The following is a 13,836-nucleotide window of genomic DNA, read 5'->3' on the forward strand; positions in this document are numbered from 1 at the left end:
CTGACGGAAACCCCGCAGTGGGCTCAGTGTATAATGTGTCCCCCTTCACAGCCCTACGGACTCAGCGGCCACTGAATAAGTGCTCTTTCATACAAACGTAAATACGCAGCGTATTACGCACAGATTTTTTACGTCTGTAGGCTCCTACCCACTTGCGGTTTTTTTTTTAACGCTGCGATCTTGTATTTTTTTTAACACGATTGTCAATGGGACTTTCTAATGTTAAAAACACATCACAGAAAAATCGCAAAGCAGAAACTTGCGACGTGTTTTTAACATTAGAAAGTCCCCCTGACATTTGCGTAAAAAAAAAAAACGCAGCGATTTTGCAGCGTCGGAAAAAAAAATGTAAGTGGGTGAGAGCCTTATTCACAAGGCGTATTTTTCATCCTATTTTTGTAAGCAAAAACCAGGAGTGGGTCCAAAATACGGAAGACGCGCCAATCCTTCCATTATACCGTCTCTCCAGGACTGCTGATAAATCCGCCCGTGCAGCACGCGGCCTAATACACAGTGAATAGAGCCCACTGATTCGGGTTTGTCACAACACTTTCGGTCGCGAGAAAAAAAAAACACAGCATGTTCTATCTTGGTATGTATTACGCATCGAAATAGCCCATTGAAATAAATGGGAGTGCGTAAATATACAGGAAATTTGCGTATTCGCTGTGTACTTACGCACAAAATCAATGGGATTCATTGCATATTTAAGCACGTCAAAAAACTCCCAATGGCCAGAAGCGTGCAGAGAATAGGCGTATTTCGGTCTGCGAATATGCTGCGTCCGAAATATGCAAACGCCCGTGTGAGAGTCCTAATCCGAGGTCGTACGCAATTTCATTGCGGGATCGCACTGTTTTTACTGTGTGTTTCCCTGCGTATTTAGTAATTATTTGATGCGTATGCAGGTGTTTTTTTGCGCACGTATTCGCAGCATTTTTCACACGTGCAACGAAAAAATTAGAAGCCCAAGAAGAACTCATCTTGCGTAAATAAACGTATCATGCGTAAATAAACGCATTGAGTGTTTTTTTACCCTCCCATAGACTTTCATGGGTGATTTTTAGTTCATGATACGGACCAAAACGGGACATGCTGCAATGGATTCACACGCACAAAACACTCCGGTCAGAATACACGAAGGCACTGCGGAAAAAACGCGTACGTAATAAGAACTGAAAACACGCCCGTGCGAATGAGCCTTCTAATTGACCTCGCTGCTTTGGTGCAGTGCAAGGAGCACGTGTCGCCTTCCCAGCAGTGAAAGGGTTACAGCCTGGGACTTACAGGAACCAGTTCCGGCTCCTTCGGGAACAACCCATCCCTTGGGTGTAATTACACAGACGAGCGCAATATATACTCGGACCGCCATCACACTTGCAAACCCGTGATTTTTATGTGTGTGATGCGTTTTGCGAGAAAATCACATCGCACCTGTAATTTACATTTTGGTGAAAATCGCCCATTATTCACACTGGGAGCAAAAACGCGTATCGGTCATGTGAGCGTAACACGATTTTTTATTTTTTCAACAGAATCGCCCAAAGATAAGACATGCTGCGATATGATAAAAATTGCTTCTTCTCGCAGCATTGTGACGCTTGATTGACATTGAGAACGCGACATCGGGTCGTTAAACTCGGCTGAACATCGTGCTTGGGAACGTGCAATTTCCGCGCGGATGCGAGGCGTTTTTGACACAAAACCGCCTCGCATCACTTCAGGGAAGGAGCGATCCTCCTCAGCTGCACCGTAGAAAGGAGCGATCCTCCTCAGCTGTGCCGTAGAATCGGCAAGTGCTTCCTGTTTGTTTCAATGGGAAGCCTTGCGTCGCATCACACCGCATTCGCGTGCACCTTGCACGCCGTACGATGTTCTTTCCCGGCCCTATTGAAAACAATGGGCGTCGCGGTCCGAAGGAACGCCCAAAGTTGGAGCATACCGCTCATGTATATATGACCCCATGCAAAAGAATGGCGTTCATATCCATGCAAGATTTGTGCGTCTCGCAGCGCACAAGTCTTGTATTATTTTCTCGGCCGCATGAAAGCTGTCTGAGAGAAAAATGGCGTATGTAAACACACCCGTTAAAAAACTATTTTTTTCCCCAGCCGAGTAATTTCTGTGCGTCTCGCAACGTTTAGAAATTGTGTGGAAAAAACGCCGCTGTAAATGCACCGTTTGGGTTTCTTCACGCGGGCGTATTTGTGTGTGGAAAACATTTGTGCGCTAAACACGGAGAATGGAACCCATCGATTTCAATCGGTTCATTCTTGTGAGCGGTAAAAAGTAAGGCCTACTTTGTTGTCGTGCATTTTGCGCAAAACACCTATGGGAGGTGCGCAAAACACCTATGGGAGGTGCGCAAATACGCAAGGGTAAAAGTGCAAAACTGCGCAAAAGAACACATCTGGACCTCATTAAGCGAATTGGCCTTTTATTTCACGTAAAGCGCGTGTCGCACAAATGTAAACTGCGCCTACGTGCGCAAAAAGTACCGTAATATTTGTACGTGTGAATCTACCTCGTCAAACCTCACTCATTCGCAAATACGCTGCGGTGAGCGTTTTTTTCGCATAGGCTCGCGTGAAGCGGCCCTTTCTGAGGTTTTGACACCCGGCCCACCATTGTGCCCCAAAGTTTTCATTTCCCTTGTTTACTACTTGATGTGAGGGGACCTGCAGGAAGCACTAAGCCCCCCCTGTTATTCCCACACTGCACAGTCACAGAAATAACCATCTTTATTCAATACATTTCAAGCCCTTTGCTCCTCCAAGACCCCCCGTCCCCTCAGCTACTGTTAGGCGCGGTGCATTATGGGACGTGTAGTCTTGGTCACGCCCTGCTGCCATTCCTCGCAGTCACCCTGAGAACTACAACTCCCATCGCCCGCTGGCGGCTCCAGTGTCTTGGCAGGTTTGCTGCTTACGTGTCTGCGGAGACCAGGATGGTGAGGAAGATATGAGCCCGGTACCGACAAGATGTGGCTCAGACCGGAGGAAGTTCTCCTGAAGAACGCCCTGAAGCTGTGGGTGACGGAGATCTCTAACCCGTACTTCGTGCTGCAGAGAAGAAGGGGCTATGGAGAGGAAGGAGGGGGGCTGACAGGTACATCACTAGCAGCTGCATGTACCAGGGGTATTACACTACAGTTACCGCCTATAGGCTCTGACATGGCTCCCCTTATAGAAGGACACAACTACCCTACTATTTACACTGCTCAGCCGCCTCTGCTCTTCCAGTTGTTGCAAAACTACAATTCCCAGCATGCCACATTGTTAGGAGTTGTAGTTCGTACAACAGCCTGCAACTGTCAGAGCATGCTGGGAATTGTAGTTCTGCAACCGCTGGAGCACCACAGGTTGCAAACCACTGCACGAAAGCAAAGTGATGTCACTTGTAGCGACGGGCGGCTCGCGTTGCCGGAACGTGAAACATGCAAAAATAGTATCAATCAGAACATTTTGCTGATGCGCGGTAGATTATAGTGATCTCAGATCTCCGCAGCTCACGGCCCGGTCCACTTGGCAGTTTTATAGAATTAAGCTACATCAAATTGCATTACGTATCTTGCACTCTCATAGCCCAGAGCTGCATTCATAGTTCTGCAGCTTTCGAGGACATCTGTCACTGCAGCTCAAGTCTATGAAATGCCGTTACAAGAGATGTATCTGTACGCCCTTGTGGGGGGTTTGACTTCCTAATTTGTATGATGAGTAGACGTTACCGTCATATCACCCCCTGGTTGCAGAAGAGAGCTCGGCCGGGGTATGTATGCAAAAACAAACTGGCCCTCCCCAATCGGAAGGAGTTGTGACATCTAGATGGGGGCGGTCTGGTGACAGCTGCGTCACCTGCTAGTTCAGTGTCCGCACGGCGCCTTCTCCGCTAATATGCGCGCTAATTATATAAGGCGCTTTACAGTAATGTCATGTTGGCGAAGCTAAATGTTATATCGAATTGTAAGAGATCAGATAAGCTGTTCAGGATTTGACAACAAGCTTGTCGACTGTTTCCAATAGCAACCAGCAGAATTGTGAACGCAGCTCTGGAATATAGTATAGGTGGTAAGTCAGAATCAGTACACTTAGGCCGGTCTCACACGGACGGGTCGGATTCCGCATGCGGCAGCTCTGACCACAGCCGACGACCCCCGCGTGCCTTTGCCTCTCTCTTTTTTTTTTTCCCGCACCGCCGCTAGTCGATGATGCTGGTACCCGTGACCTATCCGCAATGTTGATTGCGGATGGGCTGCGGGTCGGGCGGCTTCCATTGACTTCAATGTAAGCCGTCCGTATGGACACGGCACAAAATAGAACGTGCTGCGATTTTATTTCCACTTGTGGAAATCGCATTCGCTATCCGCTCATCTGAGGGGATATGTAAATGTTCTATTTTTTTTTATGTTTGCGGAATACTGCGGATCGTCTGCGCAGGTGATGATCGCAGACTCCGCAATTTAAATCCAGTCGTGTAAATCCGGGCTTATAGGGGTTTTTCGGGAAATTAAAAAAAATTCAATGGGCTTAAAATGAAATAAAATTAAATATTTGTCTAATACCCGGTTTCCCTGAAAATAAGACATACCCTGAAAATAAGACAGCATGATTTTCCAGAATTTTTGAGGATGCAAAATGATTTTTCAGGCTTTTTGAGGATGCTTGAAATATAAGCCCTACTCCAAAATTAAGCCCTGCTAACAGTTAATTAAAAAAGTCAATTTAAATAGTGTCCAGGCAGCTATACATGTAAAAAAGTTAAACCTTTTTGAACAAAAATTAATATGACACTGTCTTATTTTCGGGGAAACCCAGTACTAGCTGCTCCCCGTGCAGCGTTACATCCCTGATGCCCATTGTACGAAACTCGGAAGAAGTGGCGGCGGTCGCTTGCCATTTATTGCGCACATGACTGCTCAGCCACTTGAGGCCTCAGTGGTGATTCCTTCGTGGCTGCTGAAGCCTGTGAAAAAAGGCTCAGAATGGAATAAAGTAAGTTCTGTTCGTCTTACCGCTTCCGCCATGATTCCCAGGTCCCCCACCGATCACTACTTTCTGGTCCCTCATGTGATCTGCAGCAGCCAATCACTGTAGTAGATCATTGTCCTCAGCAGTCTTGTGCCGTGCATGCAGACATAACTGCTGAAGCTATTGATTGGCTGCAGCGGTCACATGGGTGTTCGGCATGTTATCACTGCAAAAAAGTGAACAAAAACTGTCAGGGACCACCAGATGGCCGTTATGAGGGTTTTAAAGCGATTTTATTTATTTTTTCTGGGATTTAAATCACCTTTTCTTGGTGTAGGTTATTGATATCGGCTCTATGGGGGTCCAACTCCTGGCACCTCCACGGATCAGCTGTTGAGGAGGCTCATGCGAGTACTGCACTGCCACATCACGGTCGTGTGGTCTTTCTGCAGCTCATTTCTAGTCAAGTGAGCTGCAGTACCAATCACTGCCTCTATGAACTGTATGGCGCTGTGCAGCTCCTTTAAACAGCTGATCAATGGGGTTCTGGGAATTGGACCCTCACCGATTTGATAATCCGTGACCTAAGTCCCAGGAAACGCCTCCAACAGGTCCGTATTAGTTATAATATTTTAGCATAACTCCTGCTGTTTAGACTTTTTTAATTCCCGGACCGGCCCTTTAATAAACTTCCTGTACCGCCTGTGGGAACCCTAGCTGCAGATATTAACCTGTGTGTTTGGAAACGTAGGACAGCAGTGAGTAATGGCTGGGATTAGTAGCTAGAAGGATGTGTAAATAGTTAATGGGCTGCAGCTCCGGTCACAGTAAATGGCGCTAGGAATGATGCGTTCTTACGGGTTTCTCTTTATATGGCAGTTTTTGTTTTTATGCAGTTTTTTCCCCTTTCCATAAACCTGATTGGGATTTATAATACAATCACACACCCTCCTGTTATTTCTTCATTGCTCCACCTCCCCAAACCTCCCGAACTTCTGCTCATTCCCCTCACCGGCTTTAATGGAAGAAAAAAAGTAGAGCTGAAAACAGCCTATAAAAAATGGATTGTGTTTTTCCATTAGAGCCATTTGGAAAATTTCTTAGAAATGTTTAATTAAAAGATCCAGATATGAAGATGTTTTTCACAGCAGTTCTATATATAAAATCTTGTTATTTGTATAGCGCCAACTTATTCCGCAGCACTTTCAGGTAATTACTATTTATTACCCCGCACCAAGCTGAGTTCTCATTTTACCGACCTCGAGCCTACCTGAATCATGCGGGGATTGAACTTGCAGCCTTCAGGTCTTAGGCGAGAGCTTGCACTGTGCACCACACGAGGCTCTAATATGTGATAATGCCTGCCTGCTGCATGGCACCTGTATACGTGCACTTAAAGTACCCCACTGGTTTTGGGACAAGATTCTGTCCCGGGCCCGGAGGTGGTATACTCCCTACACTCGTTCTTCTCCTCCACCCCTCCGTTGTACCAGTTCTTGTCCCATTTTCAGGCAACCACCACCTTTAGGCTACCTAATAACCCATAGTGCATAGTTTAGAGTACCATTGCACTCTATCTGTTATGTGATTGGCCAGCACTGCTCACATGATCGGCGCTGGCCAAGCACCGAGCAGTGGAGAGGTTAGTTAGAGAATGGCAGTGGCCCATCTTGGCTGCTGAAAACAGGACTGGAACTGGTGCAACTGAGGGATGAAGGAGAAGATCGAGGGCAGGTAGTATAACAGCTCCAGTCCCAGGACAGAATTTTGTCCCAAAACCTAAAAAAATTCACTTAAATGGAGCCATATAGAACACCCATAGAAGTGCGTGACTCACTTTACTGCTCCATGCCTTTGTATATCTTCAGCACAATCCCACTTGTCCGTTTTCAGTTTGGATCTCGGCAGCGGGATGGGGGCCGTTATTTGCTGTGTTCTCCTCTGTGCTGGAGGTTCTCTTCAGAGTCTCCACTGCAGACAGAATAGTGCAGCATGCTCTGTTATTTTGCCAGAAGGGCATACCAGACGGACCCCATTATAGAGAATGGAGATCGTCTGGCTCCCTTCGATCGGACATGAGCCTTCTCTGGCACTTTTGGTCTCTCTAGGATGGAGCCAATGGAATGCAAAAGTGCTTCTGTAGACCCAGCCTTCCATGCATTGTGATATAGACATAGGTGCGCCCTAAAGCATCTCTCCAGTCCAGCTTAAAGGGACTCTGTCAGCTGTTTTGCCCATTCCAAACTGCTGATGGATTTAGTTAGGGGTCAGGAGGCATCATGCCTTAGTTGAAGCTGTCAGCCACCATATCAATCTTAAATTTTCCCGATGCAGGTTTTATCACCAACACAGAAAAGGGTTCTTTCCTGTAAGAGCAGTGAGACTGTGGAACTATCTGTCTGAGGACGTGGTGATGGCAAAATCCATAGAGGAATTTAAGAGGGGACTCAATGTCTTCTAGAGTGAAGGATATTACAGGGTATACATTTTAGGTGACCGGCGGGTTGTTGATCCGGTTCTTGCAGCAGGCTGAACTAGATGGACATTGTCTTCATTCGGCCTAACATACTATGTTACATGCCTACTTCTAGGGCTGTGCAGGCGGGACTACTTCCTTTGATGCTCTCTGTCCAATCAGATGCTCTACAGCACAGAGTGACAACTCCAGCGGTCTCCTGATTGGACACTATAGCCCTATATAAACTGCAATTTTCAGCTGATTTTTGTCTTTGAGTGCGCTATACTTAAAGGGACTGTGTCATCAAAAAACGATCTTTTATGTAAAGCACATTTTTGTGTAAAACATACTTTTTAAGAATTTTTTGCGATTTTTCTTTTTTTGAAAACCCGGCCAATATGTTGATGTCCATATAAGCCCTAGGGAAGGAAAAAAGCAACGCTTTTTGGTGCGATAATGCGCCTTTCTCAAGCATATATCGATGTAGCATGACATGTAAAACATACACACATATATATAGAAAAGTTACATATTCACTGATTAGCAGTTTCTCCGTGCCGCCTCGGACGACGGTGGCCGTGACGTCATCTTCGGTGGGGGTGTATGAGAAGGTTACTACCTAGTCCACGTCAGACGTTCTGGTTGGAACGCTACATGCTTTTCAATGGGGAAAAATAGCTCAAGCGTGGTGACATCGCCCCAAGATCACCGGCGATCACATAGTAAAGGGGATCTGACATTACCGATGAGTTACATCATGTGATTACACATGCCACTGTTAGTTAGCCAGAATTCAAGATCATTCCAACATTACCAAGGACAGGAAGAATCAAGGGGCTCTTACAGCATCACATGGGCTTCATTAATGTATATCGCTAGTAGTCTGCATATTATATACAAGACCGGGTACTATGGAGGGAATAAGTCATGTTAATAAATAAATCTTTTTATAAAAAATGATTTCTCATCGGTAAATATCATCCCTTCTCCTCTCTCCTCCAGTCCGGCATGAGACAATAACTATCTACTCTCCTCCCTGCAAAATGACCGCTGCAGGTCACAGAACATGCCTAGGACAGTCTCCCATACAAGTCAGTGGGCCAGCTCTTGTGGACTGTGTGAGTGGCCCATGAAGCTGCTGGAAAGCAAAGCTCTAAATGCTGTTAAATTCAGCTCATGCAGATCCCCCCCCCCCCCTCCATAATCATGTACAGACAGCAGAATAAAACATTCTATACTTTAAAAATAAAAACAAATTAGAAAAATTGAAAATTTATCCCCAGCTGGCTTTAATTAATTTACAGCCCCCCCCTCTTTTTGGTTACCTAAGTGGTAACATTTAGGCCACTAAAAAAACTGAAAGGTAATAATCCCATTTGGTTACATTTGCATCTGAAAGGTTAATGAAAAAAATTGGTGATATAGTCCCTTTAAAGACCCATTTACACAGAGCGATGAGCGATAATGGTAGCGTCTAAACGCGCGCCCATCGTGCATTTTTCGGGCACTACTAGCTGATGGTTAAATTCAGGCCAACCTAAAAATCGTCATGCGGTCTTATCAGGAGTTCTTCACGGGGAGTGCTGATTGAGAATTGTTTACCCTTGGAGATCAAAGGATCTGAAAGCAGATAAGAGCCCTCGGGCTATTAACTGCTTTCAGCTAAGCCTTCATTTGCACACTAAGTTGCTATTAAGTAGCTGAGTAGCTACTTAATAGTTTATGCAAAATGATTGCTCAAAGCTGTCACTCAAACTGTCATTTGATCGATCTTTGAGTGATCATCGCTCCTTGTAAATGGGCCTTAAGCCAGTATTGTGTATGGGGGATCATACAACTGACATGGTTTATTGGCCCATACTGTACCTATGTGCGCCTTCTATTTTGCATGTGTGTGTGTGTGGAGTCATCAACGTTGATTCTTAATAGATTCTGGCCTGAAGACTTGCTATTTGGTTATTCATGAGGTTTTTCCTCTGTAACTGTATGTGACACCCTCTATGGATGAGGGGGATGTGTTTGAGTTATTCGGACGTGGGGTACCAGATTGATATTATTGTGACCTTCTGGTTATTTTTATTAATTAATCCATGGTGACCAAATGGTTAGAAATGTATTTCTGGTGCCGTTCCCCCAGCTTATGAGTTCCTCAAAGCGGTATATTTGGTGTATTTTGTTTTCCCATTCAGTTGGGGAAGGGGGTTCCTTGTTCCGCCATATCAGAGGGATGAGTAGATTGGCTGCGGATATTAGGATTGTTGGCAGAGAGTATTTTCTTGGTGTGAAGTTTTTGGATGGTTGCCACAGTATTACTCCTCCGGTGCCAATTTTAATGAGGTTGAACAGACTTTGTTGATTTGGGAAAATATTTGTTTCCAATATGGAACTATGCCTGGGCGATTCCACCAAATGTGGAGCAGGGTGCCCCCTTGGTGGCCGCATCTCCGACAGCTCTCAGAGGGTGTTACATTCAGTTTGAATAGTTGATGGGGAGGTTTGTACTATCTCGTGATAAGTTTTAAAATAATTTTCTTGAATGCGGACGCATCTTTAGAAATTATTGTCGTTGCTTAGGATTTAGTCTGTATTTTCTTACAACAAGGTGATGTTTACTTCTTTTTCCCATTCCCTTAAGTACTGCGGCTTGTGTGCGGTCGAATCTAGGAGTACTCCTCTGTGAAGCTTAGAGATTATGTGGGGCCGAGTCTAGGAGTACTCCCTTGTGAAGTTTAGAGATTATGTGGGGCCGAGTCTAGGAGTACTCCCTTGTGAAGCTTAGAGATTATGTGGGGACGAGTCTAGGAGTACTCCCTTGTGAAGCTTAGAGATTATGTGGGGACGAGTCTAGGAGTACTCCCTTGTGAAGTTTAAAGATTATGTGTGGCCGAGTCTAGGAGTACTCCCTTGTGAAGCTTAGAGATTATGTGGGGACGAGTCTAGGAGTACTCCCTTGTGAAGTTTAGAGATTATGTGGGGCCGAGTCTAGGAGTACTCCCTTATAAATCTTAGAGATTGTGTGGGGACGAGTCTAGGAGTACTCCCTTGTGAAGCTTAGAGATTATGTGGGGACGAGTCTAGGAGTACTCCCTTGTGAAGTTTAGAGATTATGTGGGGCCGAGTCTAGGAGTACTCCCTTGTGAAGCTTAGAGATTATGTGGGGCCGAGTCTAGGAGTACTCCCTTGTGAAGTTTAGAGATTATGTGGGGCTGAGTCTAGGAGTACTCCCTTGTGAAGTTTAGAGATTATGTGGGGCCGAGTCTAGGAGTACTCCCTTGTGAAGCTTAGAGATTATGTGGGGTCGAGTCTAGGAGCACTCCCTTGTGAAGCTTAGAGATTATGTGGGGCCGAGTCTAGGAGTACTCCCTTGTGAATCTTAGAGATTATGTGGGGCCGAGTCTAGGAGTACTCCCTTGTGAAGTTTAGAGATTATGTGGGGCTGAGTCTAGGAGTACTCCCTTGTGAAGTTTAGAGATTATGTGGGGCTGAGTCTAGGAGTACTCCCTTTTGAAATTTAGAGATTAGTTTTTTACAAGGCTTGGGGAGAGATAAATTTCAAACCATAGCGGGTCCATAGCGCATTATGAAATCCTGAAATTTTGTGAGTAGTTTATAAAGATTTAATGCTTCCAAGAAATTGGGTTTGTAGTTTGGGGTGAGAGGTCCAATTTGTTCTAATTTTAGTAATTTTAGGATTTCATATATTGTCATGGACATTCTGCTCCAGATGTTGGAGGATGGGGATGATTTTTTTGCTAATGATGAGGGTTATTAGTGAGGCAGGTATGTGGGGGGAGAGTTTGCCTGTTTCAGTACCATTTTGCCGTAACTCATCACTTTGATTGTGGCGTGTAGTCGGGCTTATAAGCTTATGTTGTGTTTGTATTCTCTTATTGGACCAAAGGAGGTCTAGTGCTCTTCTGTATTTAGAAGGTCTCTTTCCATGCGGAAGGATTGTAGGTTTGTGTTCCGGTCTACCACTGAGAGCCATCTAGCAATATGTATCGCCCTATAGTAATTTTGAGCATCAGGAAGGCAGAAGCCTCCTTGTTTCTTTTGAGTGAGGCATGTTTAGGCAAGCCACACTTTGCGGTTATTCCAGATATTTGCACGGAAGAGTTGACCTAGTTTGTTGAAGAATGTATTGGGGATAGAGATCGGGACAGTCTGTTGTGTGTAGAGGATAGTTGGCATAATGTATGTTGCTACTGTATTTTTCCTACCCATCCAGGAGATGAGGGGAATGTTCAGGTGTTTTATTTGAACCTTCTTAAGTAGTGGTGTGAAATTAAGATTGTATAGGCGAGATGGATCTGCACATAATGTGATGCCTAGATATTTGATCCCAGACATGGGCCAGGCGAAGGGTGAGAGATGTTTCACTGTATATATACTTGGGGGGGAGCACATATTTAAAGGGGTTGTCCCGCGCCAAAACGGGGTTTTTTTTAATTCAATAGGCCCCCCCGTTCGGCGCGAGACAAACCCAATGCATGTGTTAAAAAAAAAACTGTTTAGTACTTACCCGAATCCCCGCGCTGCGGCGACTTCTTCCTTACCTTACTAAGATGGCCGCCGGGATCTTCACCCACGATGCACCGCGGGTCTTCTCCCATGGTGCACCATGGGCTCTGTGCGGTCCATTGCCGATTCCAGCCTCCTGATTGGCTGGAATCGGCACACGTGACGGGGCGGAGCTACGAGGACCAGCTCTCCGGCACGAGCGGCCCCATTCAACACGGAGAAGACCGGACTGTGCAAGCGCGTCTAATCGGGCGATTAGACGCTGAAATTAGACGGCACCATGGAGACGGGGACGCCAGCAACGGAACAGGTAAGTGAATAACTTCTGTATGGCTCATAATTAATGCACGATGTATATTACAAAGTGCATTAATATGGCCATACAGAAGTGTATAGACCCACTTGCTGCCGCGAGACAACCCCTTTAATGCTTCAGATTTATTATAGTTAATTTTAAAGTAAGATATTTTACGAAAGGTATCGAAGATATCTAGGATTGCAGGGAAAGCTCTCTTTGGGTTTGTTATCATTATTAGGTCATCTGCGAATGCTGCAGTTGTTGTTAACCCCTTAATGACATGGCCTATTTTGGAGTTGAGGACCAAGCGATTTTTGGTATTTTTCCATCTCCATTTTTCAAAAGCCATAACTTTTTTATTTTTCTATCGACGCGGCCGTATAAGGGCTTGTTTTTTGCGTGGCGAACTGTACTTTTTATCGGCGTCATTTTTGGGTACATAAACTATATCGTAAAACTTTTATTATTTTTTTTATAACAGGGAGAGAAAACGGCTCAAATGTGCCATAGATTTTATAAATTTTTTTTTTTTACAGCGTTAATCATGCAGCATAAATGACACACTTAATTTTTTCTGCGGGTCGGTACGGTTACAACAATACCAAAATTCTTCTTATATATTTTTAAGGTTTTTACACTTTTTTGCAATAAAACCCCTTTTTTTTGGAAATCTTTTTTTTTTCTCTATAGCTGCATTCAAAGTCCTCTAACTTTTTTATTTTTCTATGTACGGAGCTCTATGAGGGCTTATTTTTTGCGAGACGAGCTGTAGTTTTTATTGGTACCATTTTGGGGACTGTACGGCTTTTTTGATCACTTTTATTGCGTTTTTTGAGAGGCAAAATGCTAAATAATGCGTTCTTTTACCGCTTTTTGCCGTACAAAATAAAAAGCGTGTTCAACTTTTTGTACACGTCGTTACGGACGCGTCAATACCAAATATGTGGGGTTTTAATTTTTTTTTTACCTTTTTTTATGCTAATATTAAAAAAAGCACAAAAAAGGTTTTTTTTACTTTTTTTTTTACATGTTTCTTTTCTTTTTTTTACACTATTTGAGTCCCTCTGAGGGACTTACAGTACAGCACTTATGATCGCTGTGATAAGGCATGGCAGAGCTACTGCTCTGCCATGCCTTATCGCTTATACAGCGAACGTAGGCATTGCCAACACAGGACGCCAGTGTCTGGCGTCCTGTTGCCATGGCGACAGGCCCGGATCTCGCGATAACATCGCGAGAGCCGGCCGGAGACACAGAGGGAGCGCGCTCCCTCTGAACTCTTTCCCTGCCGCAATCTGCTTAGATCGCGGCAGGGAGGGGGTAAACAGCGGGATGCCGGCTGTGACTGACAGCCGGCTCCCGCTGCGGGATAGCGCGAGGTCAGTCATGATCTTGCGCTATCCCGATGACGTACCGGTACGTCATTTTGCACGAAGTACCCGCCTCCCATGACGTACCGGTGCGTCATGTAGCGGGAAGGGGTTAACATGTTTGTAGGTGACAGTAGCAGAAGGTTTGGTAGGTAAGATTTGCCCGTTTGCCGGTGACGCAGTCATTTGCAGTCGATAATCTTGGTCGTGTCCATAGCATGA

At 45.1% G+C, this 13,836-nt stretch overlaps 1 protein-coding gene across 1 annotated transcript in view; it reads left to right on the plus strand.

Annotated features, from left to right (window-relative positions):
- Positions 1-2,853: 2,853 nt before the first annotated feature.
- Positions 2,854-13,836, plus strand: part of TBC1D8B (TBC1 domain family member 8B) — a 73,719-nt gene continuing 62,736 nt past the window's right edge. The window contains exon 1 of the mRNA XM_066581773.1: positions 2,854-3,108. Coding sequence (XP_066437870.1) covers positions 2,982-3,108 — 127 coding nt within the window. The 5' untranslated portion in view covers positions 2,854-2,981. The remainder of the gene's footprint in view (positions 3,109-13,836) is intronic.

The sequence above is a fragment of the Eleutherodactylus coqui genome, chromosome 10 (genome assembly GCF_035609145.1).
Source record: "Eleutherodactylus coqui strain aEleCoq1 chromosome 10, aEleCoq1.hap1, whole genome shotgun sequence".
Lineage (NCBI taxonomy): Eukaryota > Metazoa > Chordata > Amphibia > Anura > Eleutherodactylidae > Eleutherodactylus > Eleutherodactylus coqui.